Below are 18,758 nucleotides of genomic sequence, written 5' to 3' on the forward strand. Positions count from 1 at the left end.
ATCTTTTAGTGGTCCAGGAATACCATAAATTACCTGAAACTTGCACCTATACATTTATGTAAGGAGTTTTCTCACAGGGAATTCCCTTGATGAAATCTCAGGCCCAGATCTCTTCCCCTCTGTCTTATGCCCCAAAAGAATTGGAATTAAAAATTTCTAAAATTTCATTTTGAAGTCATTACAAAAATTGAGGGCTGTGATTATCTAAATCTACTATCCCTGTGAACTTCTGATCTGTGAGGAAAGGGAACACTATACCTGACCAACCTCATACCACATTTTTCCCCCATATGAAAACTGTGTACCATTTTTATTTTACTAATTTTTTTTTTAATTTCATGAGCGTTGAGAACTCCAATGAGGAACTCTTCTACCATTTTAGATCAGCACTTTCTCTGCAAAGTTACTTGCCCTGGTCACACATTCAATACCTCTCAAAAGCAGGATTTGAACCCAGGACCTTCAAGAGCAACTCTCCATTCACAATGTCAAGCTGTTTGTCAGTATATGAAGTTATTCCATTTTGAAAAGATTTTGAAGAAAGCAGAATAGCCAAAGTCAATTTAAATCTAAACCAATGTTAATTCTACTCCCAAATCCTTTGACAACTGTGTTAAAAGGCAATGATCATTTGAGATATCCTAGGAAGGTGTTGGCACTGGCCAGAGATGACTCAGTCTTTTGAACATGCTCAATATACTCTGCCAGATGCCAACCAAGGTTCACCCTACCTAGAGCTCAGAATTCCACTACTTCAGAAAGCAACCTAACGAACTAACCAAAGCATTTTAGATTATCCTACAAAAAGGAGGGAGTTCAATCTCAGTTCTATTTGTATCAACCCTTTGAGTGAAATACCGTAAAAACTCTGTTCTCTACAGGCAGAATTAAATCCAACTTTTCTAATCATGGACAAAACAATAGGAAGCATACAGGGTTCAACTTCTTGGAATGGTTCTATGCAATGGCAATGACTTGAATAAACACCTAACTCGAGCAAAAGTAGCTATTTTGTTTAATAGAGATCCCAAGCTCCTGGATTCCATTAATTGGGAGTAGATTATACTAGAACAGTTTTAGCTAAAAAACAAAAAACAATCACATGCGTAATCTGAGTACTATATAATATTTGCTTTTCCAGAAAGCCTAATTTTAAAAAGCTGTGATAATAAATCTACAAAACATAAAGTTACACTTCACGTTAGAATGAAACAAAAAGAACATGAGTTCTCACTCCCAAATATGAAAGCAAATAATATAAATCCTAAAGAGATGCCTTGTATTGATAAAATATATGTACTTTAATAGTGCAGTAAATATTTTCAATTTCCTAAAACAAATGCTAACACGACTATTATAAATGATTTGTTTTCACTAATCAGGAGATATTATTCACCTCTAATAAAATTTACATCAATTCTGCTCAAGAAATGTGTTCACTTCCACAGATATAGTTTGATTATACCTATTGGGATAAAGTAATTCTATTTCTATAGTGTGCAAACATGAAAATGAACTGCATTTTCAATCTCTATGCAACCTTTTGGGTTTGAACTCAAACTCTCACCATCTCATGAATATCATCAAATATAACTCCAGACCTTCAGTTTGGGCTACAACTGCCCCATACAGATAAAGGAGACTCACTGGATTGAATGAGAATTTTTGTTACCAACACAGTCACTATTTAGAAATGTCCTTATTTAAACCAACTTATATATCTTTTAATCATGCATTCACAGAAATATTCTGTCCTATACCTAGATATGAGTCACTTGCATGAAAGCACAAAACTGATACTATAATGATTAAATTATTAAACAGACTTCTGACCTCTTGCTCTCTCTTACTGCTTTATCTCCCTTCTTCCAGGAAACTGATGGTTTTGGAGAACCTTGAGGTTTGCACTCTATGAGAACTTCTTGGCCTTTGGTAATTACTATTGTTTTCTTCAGTTGGTTCAATGTAAAAATAGGAGCTGAGGCTGTCAAAAAAAATAAGAATTGTATTTGTTTTTTGAGACAAACAGTCAATGAACTTTAACCAATCATTCCTCAGAATTTTGCAGTTTCTCCTTGGAACAAAATTATAATGCAAATAGAATGAATGTTAACTTCAGGTTTAAATGGAAAGACTAGAATTTAATTAATTTGTCAATTAAGAAAAGTCTTGCCACTTATCCCTTGCAGAAGGTCATATTCCTTGCTGTATTTGGCAACTCTTAGATCATTCAGTTAACTGACCAGTGATATGAAAGTAAAATTACAATCACCACCAAAACATGTTTTCCTATAAAATAATCTGTAGAGGAGTAGATGTTGGGGTAGTGATCCTCTCCAGTTCCCAATGGAGCATGCTCTGAATCTAAAGTCAAGTTTACACTATTCCCGACTGCTTCCTGTGAGTCTAGTGGGTGAGGGGCTGCTGGCTCTATTGCCCAGTCTACTCTCCAGGTGGCTTTTAGAACATGGAAGCTAAAGCAAGCACATATATTGATAGGATTTGCAGATAAAAAGGAAGAGAATGAGGTGGCAGATTGCTCCCTTCAGCTCCTCTGGCTGGATAGATACTAAGGAGATTTTTGTCATCTCAAAATGGAATCTTCCAGTAATGAGTCACACATGAGTAGAAGCAGCCCTTCTTCCCCCTAAGCTTTCACAGTTATGGGGAATAAAAATGTCAACCCCAACTTGCTTTGGGGAGAGGTAATGAGGTGAGCAACTCCAACCCCCCCTACCAGAGGATGTGCGATTTCCAAGAAAGTCATGGGCATTAAATCTGAGACTGATAAACAAATGTGTCCTTTTCTCTTCTCAGGAGCACTTGAAATCAAATTTTTCAGCCTACTGGCACTGGACTGAGCTCCTATAAACACCAAGAGAGAGCTTCCTTTGAGTTCATATTGTTTATGAGGTTTGGGGTTGAGGGTTCAGAATTTGTGCTCTGCTCTCTATACAGAAGAGATCAGAGATCTTTTGTTTGAGCCAGCTCTTAGCTTAAGCCCTTAAAGTTAGATAAAATTGAATGTTCTTTAAGTGATAAATGTATTATTTACATGTAAAAATAGACTTCATATGAAACGATATTAATCTTCCTGAGCTGGGAAGGGGAGTTGTTTATGGTGACCAGAATACTTTATTCATCTCAATGTTTTCGCTTAGATTCTAGCTCCATTCCGTTGAATCTTAAAGAGAAACTGAAAGGCATATTTCTACAAGATGTAGTGTATTAGACTTTTAGCAACAGACATAAATCAGATCATTACATGTGGGAGATTAGGAATAGCAATAAATATGCTTTTTATGCTTAAGTATACCAATACAAACTATGGAATAGCAACTTGAAAAAAGCAATGGGAGTGTTTTTTTTTTCCTGACATTGGAACATTGGCCCCCAAGTTATATTTGTGAAACCTAGTAAGGATTTTGTGGAGAAAAATATCCATAAACTTTGAAAAGGACCAAAAACTTAAAAGCTTTAGGGGAAAAAAATGTAGCAAAAATAAATATTTAAGGTTTCAAATGATAATTGAGTAAAGGAAGGAAGCCACCTTTTTTTGTATATTTTTGCTTTCAGATTGCTTACCTAAAACCTTCAGCTCAGCACTGGCATAAATGGATCCATATTTGTTTTCTGCCAAACACTGATACATTCCAGCATCCGACTGATTCACATTGTGGATCATCAATACACCATTAACCATCTCAACCCTGCTCTGTAATGGAATTAGAAATAATATCATTCTTCAAAGCAAATCGAGAATGCAGAATTTCTGGGTGCTTAGCTAGAACTATGAACCAAATTCCTTAAAATCAATAGGGTTAAAGTGCAATTTTGTATCTCAATAGAGTTTATCTTGCTATTTATTCTTTTTCTTTTTCTTTTTTTTGCAGATAGGATTTTCCCTCTATGGTAGGGGAACAATAGATGCTTAGCTAGCAAAAAAAAAAGCAAAACAAAAGAAAACATTTTTTCTCTATCTTATTTGTTTAATTTATTCAGAGTCTATAATATTGCCATGTCAAACCAAATTGCCTTGATTGTATCCTGTTTGGTGGCTATGTGAAACATATGAGGAAAAAAGATGTGAAGTGTGTGTGTGTGTGTGTGTGTGTGTGTGTTTATTTGCACATAATCTTCGAAGGAATATCAGGGGTCAGGAAACATACGGAATTTATGCTTTCCAAACCCAGTAATAAGATTAAAATTGTGGGGGAAATTTTGTTAATCTAAATAAAACCTTGGGGTTGATTTCTCCCACAAAATTAAATCATAGAAGTTTAATTCAATCTATCATTATTGTTTAAAATATATATTACTTCCCTGATCCAACCATTCTGGAGAGCAATTTGGAACTGTGCCCAAAGGGCTATAAAACTGTGTATACCCATTGATCCAGTAATACCAGTACTGGGTCTGTATCCCAAAGAGATCATAAAAAGGGGGAAATAACCCACATGTACAAAAATATTTATAACAGCTCATTTTGTGTTGGCCAAGAATTGGGAACTGAGGAGATGCCCATCAACTGGGAAATGGCTGAATAAATTGTAGTGTATGAATGGAATGGAATGCTGTAAGAAATGATGAGTAGGCAGATTTCAGAAAGAAAAAAAAAACATGGGAAGACTTACATGAACGGATGTCGAGTGAAGTGAGCAGAACCCAGGAGAACATTGTTGACAGTAACAGCAACACCGCATGATGTTCAACTATGAGAGACTTAGCTCTTTTCAGTAATCCAATGATCCAAAACAATTCCAAAAGATTCATCATGGAAAATGCTACCCACATCCAGAGAAAGAACGATGGAGTCTGCATGCACATCTAAGCATACAATTTTCACTTTATTTGTTTTTTGCTTTTTCTTTAGTGTGGTTTTTCCTTTCTGTCCTGATTCTTTGTTTACAACGTGACTAATGTGAAAATATATTTAATATGATTGCTTGCTGTCTTGGGGAGGGGATGGGGAGGAGGGGAGGGGGAAAAATTTGGAAATCAAAATCTTATAAAAGTGAATGTTAAAAACAATCTTCACATGTAATTGGACAAAATACTATTTAGTTGGAAAATATATAGTCGATCATTACGCTATGTTGCTGTTACTGTGTACAATATATCCTCATTCTGATCAGTAATTTGGTAAGCTATAGACAAAATCTCAAATATTTCCATCACTGTAATAAGTTCCATTAATTGTGTATTAAATTGGGGGAAATTATAGACTGTTTCTTGGATAAAAGTCTCATATCTCAACTATATAGAGAACTTTGTTAAATTTATAAGAATATGAGTCATTTTCCAATTGATAAATTGTCAAAGGATATAAACAGGCAGTTTTTGGATAAAGAAATCAAAGATTTTATATATATATATATATATATATATATATGTATACGTACATATATATGAAAAATGCTCTAAATCATTATTGATTACAGAAATGAAAATTAAAACAACTTTGAAATATCATCTCACACTGTCAGATTGGCTAAAATGATAGAAGTGGAAAATGACAAATGTTGGTGGGAATGTGGAAAAATTGGTACACAAATACACTGTTGATGAAACTGTGTAATCATCCAACCATTTTGGAGAGCAATCAGGAATTATACCCAAAGAGTTATAAAACTGTGTATACCCTGTGACCCAGCAATACCACTATTAGGTCTGTTTCCCAAGGTGATCGGGAGGTAAAGGAAAAGAACCTATATGTTCTAAAATATTTATAGCATCTCTCTTTGTAGTGGCAATGAAATGGGAATTAAAGGGATGCCCATCAATTGGGGAATGAGTAGGCAATCTGTAGTATACGATTGCGATGAAATTCTACTCTGCTGTAAGAGCTGTGGGTTCATCCTTCATTGCAAAGAAGACCATGCCATCAGAGAAATAATGACATGACTTGCACTTGGCTTTGTTCTGAGTGAGTGAGGACTGTGCGGGTCACCAGCCTCACTTCTCCTGCAGTCATCTGAATATAGTGACCAGAAATTCATCAGGATAACTGGAGATGACTCAGGATGAGGCAATTTGGGTTAAGTGACTTGTCTAAGGTCACACAGCTAGTGAGTGTCAAGTGTCTGAGGTGAGATTTGAACTCAGGTCCTCCTGACTCCTGCACTGGTGCTCTATCCATTGCACCACCATTTCTTATAGCCCCTTCTACTATAAGAAATGATGAGTTCAATGATCTTAGAAAAAGCATGGAATGCTTTTTGAATGAAATAGTGAAGAGTGAAATGATTAGAGACAAGAGAACATTGGATATAGTAACAGCAATATTATTTAAAGAATAAGTATGAATAGCTAGGCTATTCTGAGGATTATAACTATTCAAATCAACTACAAAAGACCTACCAAGGAAGATGCTATATACCTCCAGAGAAAGAACTGATAAATACAGGTATGCTGCATATGGTTTTAAATGTGTATGTGTGAAATGACCTTCATTAGTGTGAAGTGAGTCAGAGAGAAGTGGGACGTTTGGAATTTAAAGTGTAAGAAAAAATAATATTTTTTAAATTATGTATTTTATAACAACAATGGCTAGTATTTATATATTACCTTAAAGTTTTCAAAGATTTTTAGTGATACTGTCTCATTTGATCCTCACAAGAACCCTGGGAAGGCAGGTGCTGTTATCATTATCATCATTTTACAGATGAGGAAACTGAGGTAGATATAAATTAGGTGACTTGCTCAGGTTTACACAGCTAGTAAATATGTGAAGCTAGATTTTACCTCAGGTCTTTCTGATACCAGGTATAGTTCTCCATCCACCAAGCCACTTAGTTATTTTGTATGAGTACTCTCTTTGGTATCAGAATAGTCACTGCTCAAGTGTCAGTATTCTTGACATAACTGCTCTAATCATACAACAGTCAATATTTCCACTTAGATTCTTGTTTCATTTTTTTTTCATGGTTTACCACAGCAATTACACATACAGTGAATCAGCTGATTTTGGGACCATGATAGCTAGGATTGGGTGAATAGCTGCCATAAAAAATAAAACAAAAGGTAAGAGAGGGCTGGAAATCCCAGGTTCACATTCTACCGCAGACACTTTTTGGGTTATCATAAGTGAATCACTTAACTTTTCTGGTCCTTAGTTTTTTCATCTGTGAAATGACAATTTTAGACTTATTGGCTTCTATGCTCCCTTCTAGCTCTAAATTTATAATCCTATGAGCCAAATGCAACAAAAGGCAAAAAACTCTAAAAACCAAAGCTAGTAAACAAATTTATCAACACCCCTAATTAATGAGAGATAAGTGGAATTGTTTAAAAAGAAATGTACAAAATATAAAGTGGCCTTGCTGAAAGCGCTCTGGAATGGGAATCAGGAGACCCAAATTTTGGTTTCATTTCTGATTAAGTTTGAAACTTTAGGCAATGCATTAAAGGATCTCGACTGTTAATTAAAAAGGGCTAGATTACATGATCTTCAATGTCTACTTTTAAAACTAAAATATGATGCTACTATGAAGAGCATTTTAATTCTTAATGAATTTTTCAAGTAAATGACAGTGACAAGTAATCATATTACTTTAAGAAGCAAAATATATATAATATAATGGGGGCTTAGTACATGCTGGTGATATCATATGGCAAGGGAGAGAGTCTGTAGGCCTCCTTATTTCTCCTTTCCATAAGGCCATATAGCTCCCAGAATTGAAGCTTTGGCTTCTTTTCTCCTTTTTTTGTCCTGGGAATAGTAACTGGAGTCTCCAATCCCACCAAGGAGTCTATTAATTCAATCTGGTTATTGTAGTAATGAGCCCAGAAAAGAAATTCAAGGTGCAGAGTAGGAGGCATTACTCACCACGCTGGACTTTGGACTTGAGCTAGTTAGGACTAATTTTAAGTAGAAAGTGAGCTAAACCATGAGCCTGGTTCTTTTCCCTTCCAGCTAAGGTGATACAAGGAGGATTATGACCCAAGATGTTGAAAGAAAATGTCTGTATGGTTGTTCTTTCTTTATGTTTGAGATTAATATTACTCTGTAAAAATTAATTCAATGTTCAAGTGACTAAATGAAACTGGGGGACTTCTCACTGGACCTCTAAAATTGGGGAGACCAAGGTAGGTGATGACTTAAGATATCTGTGGAGAAAACAGAATCTCCAGCCCCATTAGAAGATGAGAGAAGGGTTATAAAGGTACAAAGCCTGTCCCTGAGAGAGTGGGGCCAGAGCATCCATGCTATACTAGTGATCAAAAGCTACAGAAAAATTTGGGTAATAATGATACATTAAGCCACAGGCATGAATTGACCTTTCATTTACCTACATATCATCATTTAAAGACACAAAGAAAAATCAAATTTTATTCTTGCAAAATTTCAAAATGAATAACCCCAACAAGATGAAAAAGGGGCTGGTTTTCCTTTATTAAGTTCTACATGAAAATACTATATCAGGGCAGTTACTGCCTCACTGCATACATTACCTGAGCCAAGAGAGGGAGTCCATTTTTCAACCAACGGTATGTGGGCCTGGGCTTTCCAGTAGCTTTACATTCCCATCTGAGAGGGCTGCCACTATCTAAATGAGTATCATTCAGCTTCTCTACCCAATGTGGGTAGTCTGAAAGAAATTAAACACCAAAACGTGGTTATTTCAACATCCAGGCAATATTCAGCCAATTCAAAATGCACTAATTGAATATTCAGCATCTTTTCCTCATTAATTTCATATGAATTTCATTAATAAATATAGGCACTTGGAAGACACATTTATTAAAAAGTGAGAACCAAGACTAAAAATGTTGCATTACATACAGAATGCAAAATGTACAGATAAAGTGACACTATGCAGATAAACAACACTGCTTAAAAATACACCTCCTTAATTCCAACAGATGGTCTTGTTTTGTTAGCCTACTTAAAGGCATTGGACTCAATTCTTAGTCATTAATTGGTGCTAAGTTTTGTACATAATGATGATCATTAACTGTTTGAGGGTTTGGGAGAATAGTTAAAAAGATTATTTGTTATTTAGAATTTGACAACCACCAACAAATGTGACCATTTTCATGTACAAAGAACAGAAAAAGAGTATTATATGTGGTACCATCATTAGGTACAGTTTGCATATTTTAGTGTATAATACATCCAGCATATTAGTTTCAAAGTTAGCCTGCTTATCTGTATGTCACTCTGAGCATCCTTCTGTTCTTTTCATACATTTAAAAAAGATACTATGATGACACTTTTTTTCTTTTCTTTTTCAATGACAGTAACATTTAATCTGCTGCAGGGTAATATAACAATTCTGATAGCTTTATACTTTAATAGCTTTATACTTCCTCATCCCAATTAATTTTTGGTCTTCTAGTTGACTCATAGTCCTATCAACTTGTTATTTTCCCAAAGATGCAGCCTTCATGGGACAGAACTTTTTACCCTCCAAAACATCCAACAGTTACAACAGTTTCAAACTCTCTTATAACTGAAAAGAAACAGTTTTAATTGCAAGAGATTCATAGGAAAGATAAAGGTTAAAATGCCTTACCAGAATGTACTGACAAACAGCAAAAGCATCCGCTAGATAGATAGAACAATGTGTACTGTTTAAAACAGTTGGAATGTTAATTATAAAAGGGATATTTATGAATAGTGACCTTTATAGCAACCTTCCTGTTATTCCGAGCTCCCAGTGCCAACATATGCCCTTTCAGTTATCTACTAAGGACCTTCCCTCTTAAACTATTTAAATGTCAGATAATTTAAGCAAAAGAAAGGGACTTACACGGGCTTTTAATGTACCAAAATACCCAGATCATCTTTATAGTGGGGTGCTGATGGTGAGTGGTAAGTGCCCAAGAGAGGCGCAAAAGTTATCTATCTTTTGTTCACCAACTAACCAAAACCATTTTGAGTAATTTAAGCAAATCACAAACTGAAATGGAAGATAAAAGAAAGAAACAAAATGAAACAAAGAAAACACAGTTTATAAGCTTCATGAAGGGCAAGGTCTTCTCTTCCTCTTCCTCCCCTTCCTTCCTCCCTCTCCTTCTTTTCTCCTCTTCCTTCCTCCCTTTCCTTCCCTCCTTTCCCTCTTCCTCTTCCTTCGCTCCTTCCCCTTATCTCTAGCTCTAAAGTTTGGGGCATATATGGGCACTTAAAAGCATTTTCTAAATTGAATTCTATGCTTCAAGAGAAATAGTTTTTAACCTCTTTGGGATTATAGGAAGTTTTTATCTTTCCTGAGGACCATGAGAAAGCTCCATAAATTTTAAACATGTACATACACTGTACTGTATCAATCAGGATTACCTTTGTTTTCTTCTCTTAATTATTATCTGTCCAACATCTGTTTTTCTTGTGGGTTCTGTAATACCATAGCCTAGTATGAAAATCTGCACCTCACAAAATAAAAGCACAGAAACCAACTATCATTGTGTTGGTACAGTGCTGACTGATGGTGAGAATTCAAATATCCAAAACCTAGAACCACAGCTCAAAAGTATCCTGTTTCTAGTCCATGGCTTACTGACCACAGCATTTACTCTGGTTAGTTATATGAAATTTGTTTTTTAAACAGTGTCATATTAGCTATTATCAGGCATGTAATATTCCATAGGTAGAATTTAAAGCATGAAAAAAAATAATGCCCTTTTTTCTATCCTCCAGAGACAAAGAGAGAGAATAATGAAGAAAAAAATTTAATTATGATTCTATTTTATATTCTACATATGATAGCTTCAATAGGAAGTTTTGCCTAAGGTTGAGACAGCTTTCAAAGTTGTGCTGTTTTTCCATGGGCATTTATTTGTCTAATAAAAGTTTTTCCTTCTTTTGACTAAAGCAGCATTTTAAAGATCATTTAAGATTCATTAATCTTTTACTAAGTGTATTTTTTTAAAAGAAGGAAAATAGTTTATTTTAACTTATTTTTTTTCAAAACTGGTGCATTAAATTATAATATACCTTTTTCCTGCCTGCTTCAGGGATTAACCCTACTCAATGTTTTAACCATCTACATTGGAAAACCTAAATGGATGAAAAACATATATTTCCCACCTACAGCATGAAGCAAAATGGGCAGCTCACTGATTTAGTTCATTTACAAACATATCTTGGACAAGCACATGGTGTAGATGAAGAAGTTAACTAAGAATTTTATAGAAGGAGGATATTGGACTGGAATAAGGGATATCCTGGAGATAGCTCTTAAACACTTTCACAAACTCAAAAATTTTAGGATGAGCATTCACACCCTAGAACTCAGGAAATGCTACAAATGGGTGCTTGATATTTAGTATTTTTGATTGTCTAGACTTAATGAAATGATGGAGAAAATATTAAAAATTCAAATTAAACTTAAAAGTGTGTTGTACATACATATCTTCCCCTACCACATCATCTTCCCCACCAGATAGTTGGTTGTTAAACATTTACTTACATATTCCTGACTGGAATACTTATACGAAATGGAAAAGGAGGGAACAAGTATTTATGAAAGTTCTACTGGGTGCTAGGCACTATACTAAGCACTTTACAAGTATTATTTCATTTGATATGGGGAATTGCACGCATTAGGTAATTCCTGGTTTCTCCCTGTAAGTAAAACTCATTTCTGTAGTAGCTATTTTTCTCCCAGTGACGCTATCATGGCTGTAAAGCATGGATCAACATGATTTCAGAAGAATCCAAATTAAAAGTAAGGCAGAGGACAATGGAAAAACAAATGGTAGCTGTAAATGGGCTATTGTACATGATCAACATTAGGCTGTAAGTTTTCCAAATGCAGAGAAAATTGCATGTCTAAATGTTCTTTCTCCCTTACCATCTGCACACACTAGGCTTTTCAATAAATTTTATTGAATAAATGACCAACATGTGAGAAAGAGTTTCAAGGTAAAAATCATTGTAAAGGTAACCTAAAAATGTATTGTAGCTACATGGTGAGAATGAGAAACGATGGATGACCCCAATACTGCACTGGAACCCCAAATGATCCAATATTTTTAAAATGTTAGGAAATCTAATTGACAAGCTTCTCTATGGATGACTTAAGGAAAAACCCTCATAAATAGGGATTCCATAGGATGAGAAGCTATAGGATAGTTTTGATCTACCTTAGTAGAAAGAATACATACCAATCAATTGAAAAGCACTTACTATATGCCAGTCACTTATTGAAGAATCTTCATATATTTTATATTCTTTTCAAACAAGCCAAAGCTGATTTAATAATAATTTCCACAATGTGGCTTACATTTTTCCGTAATGTAACTATTATATGTCCAAGCTTTGGTTTTGAGGCAAAAGAAAATAGAAAAGCTCTATAGAATTCTGTACAACAGAAGTCAGTTTCAGTCTCATGTAAAAGCAATGAAACTATCATGTTTGCCACATTTTCAGGGAAATAATGTTAGGTTCCATCATAGTCTGCAAATACACAGCTATTAAGCTGTGCTCTGAAAAGATGCAGTACATTATGACTCAGATTTTACTCCCTTAAACACACTATGAAAATTATATGTAAGCTCCCCAGTGAAGACTATTTGCCTCTTGGACTGGTATATATTAGGAATTTAGGTTAAAAAGGACTATCCACTTCCCTCTGGGACTCCTGCATTTTCTCTACAAAGTTTAAAGAGAAGGGGCGCAGCCAAGATGGCAGAATAGAAAGACACACATACACATAGCTCTGAACCCACAATCCACAGAACGTCTAGAGGGGACCAACTCACGGTGAATTCTGCACCCAGAGGCCATGGAATATTGGAGCAAGGGAGATTTCTGTTCCGGAGAGACCTGCAAACCTCTCGCGGGGGGTCCTTCGCACTGTGGACTGGGCGCCAGGACTGGGAGCAGAGGACAGCCCTGCAGCGGCCGCGACACTGTGAGGAAAAGATCCGAGTGGGCTACGGGGACGGGATCTCCAGCGGCTACGCGGGTCCCTCCACCCACAGAGGGACCTGCAAACCTCTCGCAAAAGGTCCGTCGCGCTGTGGACGTGGAGCCCAGCCCAGACCTGCGGCGGCCGTGGCTCTGAGAGGAGCAGATCCAAGCAGTCTTCAGGGACGGGATCTCCAGCAGTGGCACAAGCTCCTCCACCCACAGGTGACGGGGGTTAGTGGGGGAGTTTCTTTGGCGGGTCGAGAGCGGAGTGGGGTGCCCCCATGGCTCGGGTCCCCCCCCCCCCGGGAGATAGAAGCTGAGAGGCGGCTGCAGACAGGGGCTCCCCAAGCAGGCGGGAGCCTGGATCCATTTTGGAAGGTCTGTGCATAAACCCCCTGAGGGAACTGAGCCTGAGAGGCGGCCCTGCCCCGACCTGACCACCTGAACTTAATTCTCACACTGAATAGCAGCCCTGCCCCTGCCAAAAGCCCTGAGGCAGGAAGCAGCATTTGAATCTCAGTCCCGCTGGCTGGGAGGACCAGGAGGCGAGGTGGGTGTGAGGAGAATATTCCGAGGTCAAGCCACTGGCTGGGGAGAATGCCCAGAAAAGGGAAAAGAAATAAAACTATTGAAGGCTACTTCCTTGGAGAACAGACATTTCCTCCCTTCCTTTCTGATGAGGAAGAACAATGCTTACCATCAGGGAAAGACACAGAAATCAAGGATTCTGTGTCCCAGCCCACCCAACGGGCTCGGGCCATGGAAGAGCTCAAAAAGAATTTTGAAAATCAAGTTAGAGAGGTGGAGGAAAACCTGGGAAGAGAAATGAGAGGGATGAAAGAGAAGCATGAAAAGCAGATCAGTTCCCTGCTAAAGGAGAACCAAAAAAATGTTGAAGAAATTAACACCTTGAAAACTAGCCTAACTCAATTGGCAAAAGAGGTTCAAAAAGCCAATGAGGAGAAGAATGCTTTCAAAAGCAGAATTAGCCAAATGGAAAAGGAGATTCAAAAGCTCACTGAAGAAAATAGTTCTTTCAAAACTAGAATGGCACAGATGGACGCTAAGGACTTTATGAGAAAGACAGATATCACAGAACATAGCGAGAAGATTGGAAAAATGGAAGATAATGTGAAATATCTTATTGGAAAAACAACTGACCTGGAAAATAGATTCAGGAGGGACAATGTAAAAATTCTGGGACTACCTGAAAACCATGATCAAAAGAAGAGCCTAGACATCATCTTCCATGAAATTATCAAGGAAAACTGCCCTGAGATTCTAGAACCAGAGGGCAAAATAAATATTCAAGGAATCCACAGAACACCACATGAAAGAGACCCAAAAAGAGAAACTCCTAGGAACATTGTGGCCAAATTCCAGAATTCCCAGGTGAAAGAGAAAATATTGCAAGCAGCTAGAAAGAAACAATTCAAGTATTGTGGAAATACAATCAGGATAACACAAGATCTAGCACCCTCTACATTAAGGGATCGAAGGGAATGGAATAGGATATTCCAGAAGTCAAAGGAACTAGGACTAAAAGCAAGAATCACCTACCCAACAAAACTGAGTATAATACTTCAGGAGAAAAAATGGTCTTTCAATGAAATAGAGGATTTTCAAATTTTCTTGATGAAAAGACCAGAGCTGAAAAGAAAATTTAAATTTCAAAAATTTGACTTTTAAAGAGAATTCTTCCTGTAGGAATTTCACTAATTATATACATAAATATGCATATGTGCCCAGTCAGATTGATGCTACCATTTCGTCTTCTACCTTTATTGCCAAGCCTAAGAAACATAGGTGAGACAGGTCTCATTGTTCTTCTAGAGTTTTATACAGAGGAAAAGTATCCATGGCAGGAAGCCACATGGAGTATGTAATACCCTGAAGAGTTATATACTTCCAAGGATGCCCTTTAAAACTTCACAAAAATGACTGCCAACTTACCAGTCAGTTCCAATTTCTTTTTCCTAGAAAATGTCCAGTTCTCTCTATTATGAGATTAATGCTTGGTATAACGATGGGTTTATCTGTGTCCATTTGGCTTAGAGTTTATAGTTAATTGTGCATGACTTAACAAGAGTTCACACATTGTTTCTTACCAGCTTGCCTTCCTACCAGGAACAAATAAAACAGACATTCTCAACTACACATCCAATGTAAATTGTCACAGTCCATGGCTGAGTGGGCAAGGGGTGCAAGGCAGCTCTAGGAAGAATATCAAAGTACTCCCTGACTATAGGACATGCAATATGTTGTCTTAAAAGTACTATTCTCTACCCCAAAGGGCAATAGGATATTTTTTCCTGGAGAATGATGGGCAATCTCTGTGTATGTTTCCACCAAGCTACCAGTTGAGTTCCATTCAATATAATTTAGTTCAATAAGCATGCATTAAGTACCTGCTATGTAGCAGGGACTGTGTTAAGTGTAGTGGGCACAAAGATAAAAGTGAATAGTTCTTCCTTTCAAGAATCTTACATTCTATTGGGGGAAAATGTTCTATACACAGATAAGTAAACACAAAACACACATAAAGTAAATGAAAAGTAATTTTGAAGGGAGGGGCCCTAACAATTGGTAGGGAGAAAGCACTTGACCTAAATATTAAGGGAAGCTAATGGTTCTAAGAAGCAGAACTGAGAAGACTGACTTTAGGAGTAGCTGGTGCAAAGTCATTGAAAAAGGGGATGAAAAGTGTATGGGTAAGATAATGTAGGTCAGTTAAGCTGGAATAGACATCAAATGAGGGATAACATGAAACTAGTGTGTAAAGATCGGTTGAAGTCCATGCCTACTGTGAATAACTTTAAATGCCAGAGAAACTGGTGTTATTCTGGAGTAAATTAAGAACCATTTAAAGTATTTAAGTAGAGGAGCAGAAAAAGACATGGTCAGAATGAAATTTTAGGAATATTAATTTGATGGTCAGGTGGGTGACAAATTGGATTGGAAATAAATTGTGAACAGGAAGACCAATTTGAAAGGAGGAGCATAAGTTGAGGAAAAGTCAGTAGTCCTTTGTTATAGTTTGTGAAAGAAGTAACAGTTTTCTTTTACTCCAGGAAAGTCTGCTCTGAGAATAACTGTAATTACAGAATTATATGATTGGAAGGGATTTCAGAAGTCTGGTAATTCAATCCTCATCAAAAGTGCTAATAATAATGGTTATGTTTATATTGTACTTTTCCCTTATGGTGTGCTTCGCATGCATTATTTGATTCACAGATATCCTGCCATCTAGGCTGTAGAAGTAAGTGCTCCTTCCTCATTTTACAGAGGAAGTAGTTGAGTTTCAGATGAGCTAAATGACTTGCCCAAGATCACACAGTTAATAAATGGCAGAGCGAGGATTTGAAATCTGATCTACAGAGTCCAAATTGCCTGTTTTCTCCAATTTACAGCAGTTGTTCTTGATGTATAAGAAGATGTCATTAAAAGCCTACCTGAAACTTTGATGACTAGGGAACTTGTAACTTAACAAGTTAACTAACAAGTAAGTTACATACTTGTAACTCCTAGAGCTATGTGGTCCTATCTATTCTATTTTTTCTTTACTAGACTCTACTCTTCTAAAGCCTAGCACACATACTAATGAGTTTGATTTCCATATCTATTAGAAACCCTAAAATGACACAGTCACTTCTGTTCAAGTCCCCAGTTATTTCCACTTAATGGTTAGTTCTTTATTGAGGAGAATCAGATGGGCAGGGGGAGATTGACTTCACTGTTTCCAGATTAAATTAACAGCAAGAAAAGTAAAAATCATTTTTCTTGTTGTACAGTCATTTTTCTCATTTGTTTCTGACTCTTCTTGACTCCATTTGGGGTTTTCTTGGCAAAGATACTGGAGTGGTTTGCTGTTTTCTTTCAGCTCATTTTACAGATGAGGAAACAGAGGCAAACAAGGTTAAGTGATCTGCCCAAGGTCATGCAGCTAGTAAGTATTTGAGGCCAAATCTGAACTCACCAAAATGAGTCCTGACTCCAGACACAGCATCCTCTACACTGCACCAACTAGCTGCCCCACATTAGATCCTCTAAATTTAGCAAAGAGAAATCTCTAGAATATCTCTGGATCATTGAAGTATTCCATCACAACATCTGCCCTCAGACTCATTAACTAGGAAATTATCATCTATCTTCTGAGCTAAAGATTTATAGGATATTGGTGTTATATTTCTTTAGCTTATGCCTTCTTTAGTCTTAATGCTCTCTATTATGACTTCCCTTCAGGTTCACAGATTTTCATTTTGGCTGCCATCTTCTTGATATACAACATGACTCTGTAGGTCCCTTATAATCTATTCCTTTTGAGCAAGGTAACTCTTTCCATGCTTTATTTCAGAAATGAGTTGAAGCTCACTAAGTCTTATTGATTCCTATGAGTTTATGTTACTTTAAGTTAAAATTTGAGGTTTAGAAGTTGTATCTGATCAATCTCTTCCTTTTCAATTTAAAGTGCTCTTCAATAACCAATCAGCCTCAGGTCAAACATGTTCCATGGCCAAGAGTCTATCACTAGATTATTTTAAGCACTTCATTATTGATTCTAGGTTATTTTGAAGAGTTAGTCCTGCTATGGTGTTATATTATTATATTATGTGAATATAGAATACATTTCTACTTTCAATTAAATTTGGGAGACCATGAGAGTTCAAGTGAATAGACTGGAATAAATATATTTGAAACACAGATGCCAGCCTAAAGTTATACCTAATGGAAATTATTAACTAGGTTTTACTTCTCAAATTAAGAAAAATGAGCAAATTGTTCATCTGAAGTAAAGATATATACTAATTCTCTCAAGACATTGACCAATAATTAAAAGGAGGGCATTTTAAAAGTAGAATTTAATTTTATAAAGAAATTAGTACACCTCCCAAAGCCAACACTTTATTCCCTTTATTGCTAGTAAGATCAAATGCATTTAGTTTTATTATTATTCATACAATAAATTGTCCTCTGAAAATGAACAAATTAAAGAATGAATTTTTAAGGAATGAATAAAAAGCATTGTGTGTTTACTATGCACAAGGGACTGTGGTAACCACTGAGGGTTCAAATATAAAAACCAAAGAGCCCCTGAACTCAGAACTCTTTAACTATAAGAAGGGAGTCAATATACATAGGAAAATGGTGATCAGAGAAGGAAGTTCTACTCTTGAAAGTCATAGTGATGGAAAGTAAAGCTGGAGAGCTGGATTGACTCAGTCTTGTTGGTACTACTGATCTGATTACAGAGGTAGCAGCTAGTGGGAAGTATGCACATAGCTTTAGGGCAAATGATAAAAGGAGGGTCAGGGTGAACAACTGTATGGAGTATGAAACATGGTCTGATCTGGAGCCAGCTGCATATAGTGGACTATATGATTTGGTATTCACTAACTCCTCCATCAAAACAGCTCCAGTCCCAGAGTGTAAAACCCAGATGAGTGGATGAAATTTCTCCATGTTCTACTCTTTTGAGTTCCACATACAAATGGAACTTCAATGAATTGATTTACATTTTGGGGGGGAGAGAGAGAGAGAGGAGAGGAGAGGAGAGGAGAGGAGAGGAGATTTTACTATTGCTTGTCTTTTGTATTGCAGGAACACCTCTATGCTGATTCACTTTAGCTTGTCTCCTTCCCTATCTGACTTTGGGCTGTGTGGTCCTCAGGCACAATCCTAAACTGAAAGAGAGGCAAGAAGTGAACTCCTAAGAGTCCTTTGTTTAGGGTGCCAACAAATGAAGTCCTTCTACATTCTGGACAATGTTCAATTTACATAATATCCAAGCCTTCTTGTCAGTCCAATATAAAATTCAGTGGGACATCATGTTCAAAAAGTTCCCCGCCCCCCAATCCATGACTTATTTTTTTAAAAAAATGATCGTTTTCTATTTTGCTAAACC

The 18,758-nt window shown here is 36.6% G+C and overlaps 1 protein-coding gene across 3 annotated transcripts in view; it reads right to left on the reverse strand.

The window, feature by feature from the left end:
• CNTN5 (contactin 5) overlaps positions 1 to 18,758 on the reverse strand; it is a 1,560,624-nt gene that overhangs the window by 314,610 nt on the left and 1,227,256 nt on the right. For all 3 annotated transcript variants that reach the window (XM_072611297.1, XM_072611298.1, XM_072611299.1), the window contains exons 11-13: positions 8,455 to 8,591; positions 3,586 to 3,715; positions 1,834 to 1,984 (exon numbers count right to left, since the gene is read on the reverse strand). In XM_072611297.1, the coding sequence (XP_072467398.1) occupies positions 1,834 to 1,984; positions 3,586 to 3,715; positions 8,455 to 8,591 (418 nt within the window). The remainder of the gene's footprint in view (positions 1 to 1,833; positions 1,985 to 3,585; positions 3,716 to 8,454; positions 8,592 to 18,758) is intronic.

This window comes from Notamacropus eugenii, chromosome 5 (genome assembly GCF_028372415.1).
Source record: "Notamacropus eugenii isolate mMacEug1 chromosome 5, mMacEug1.pri_v2, whole genome shotgun sequence".
NCBI classification, from domain to species: Eukaryota; Metazoa; Chordata; class Mammalia; order Diprotodontia; family Macropodidae; genus Notamacropus; species Notamacropus eugenii.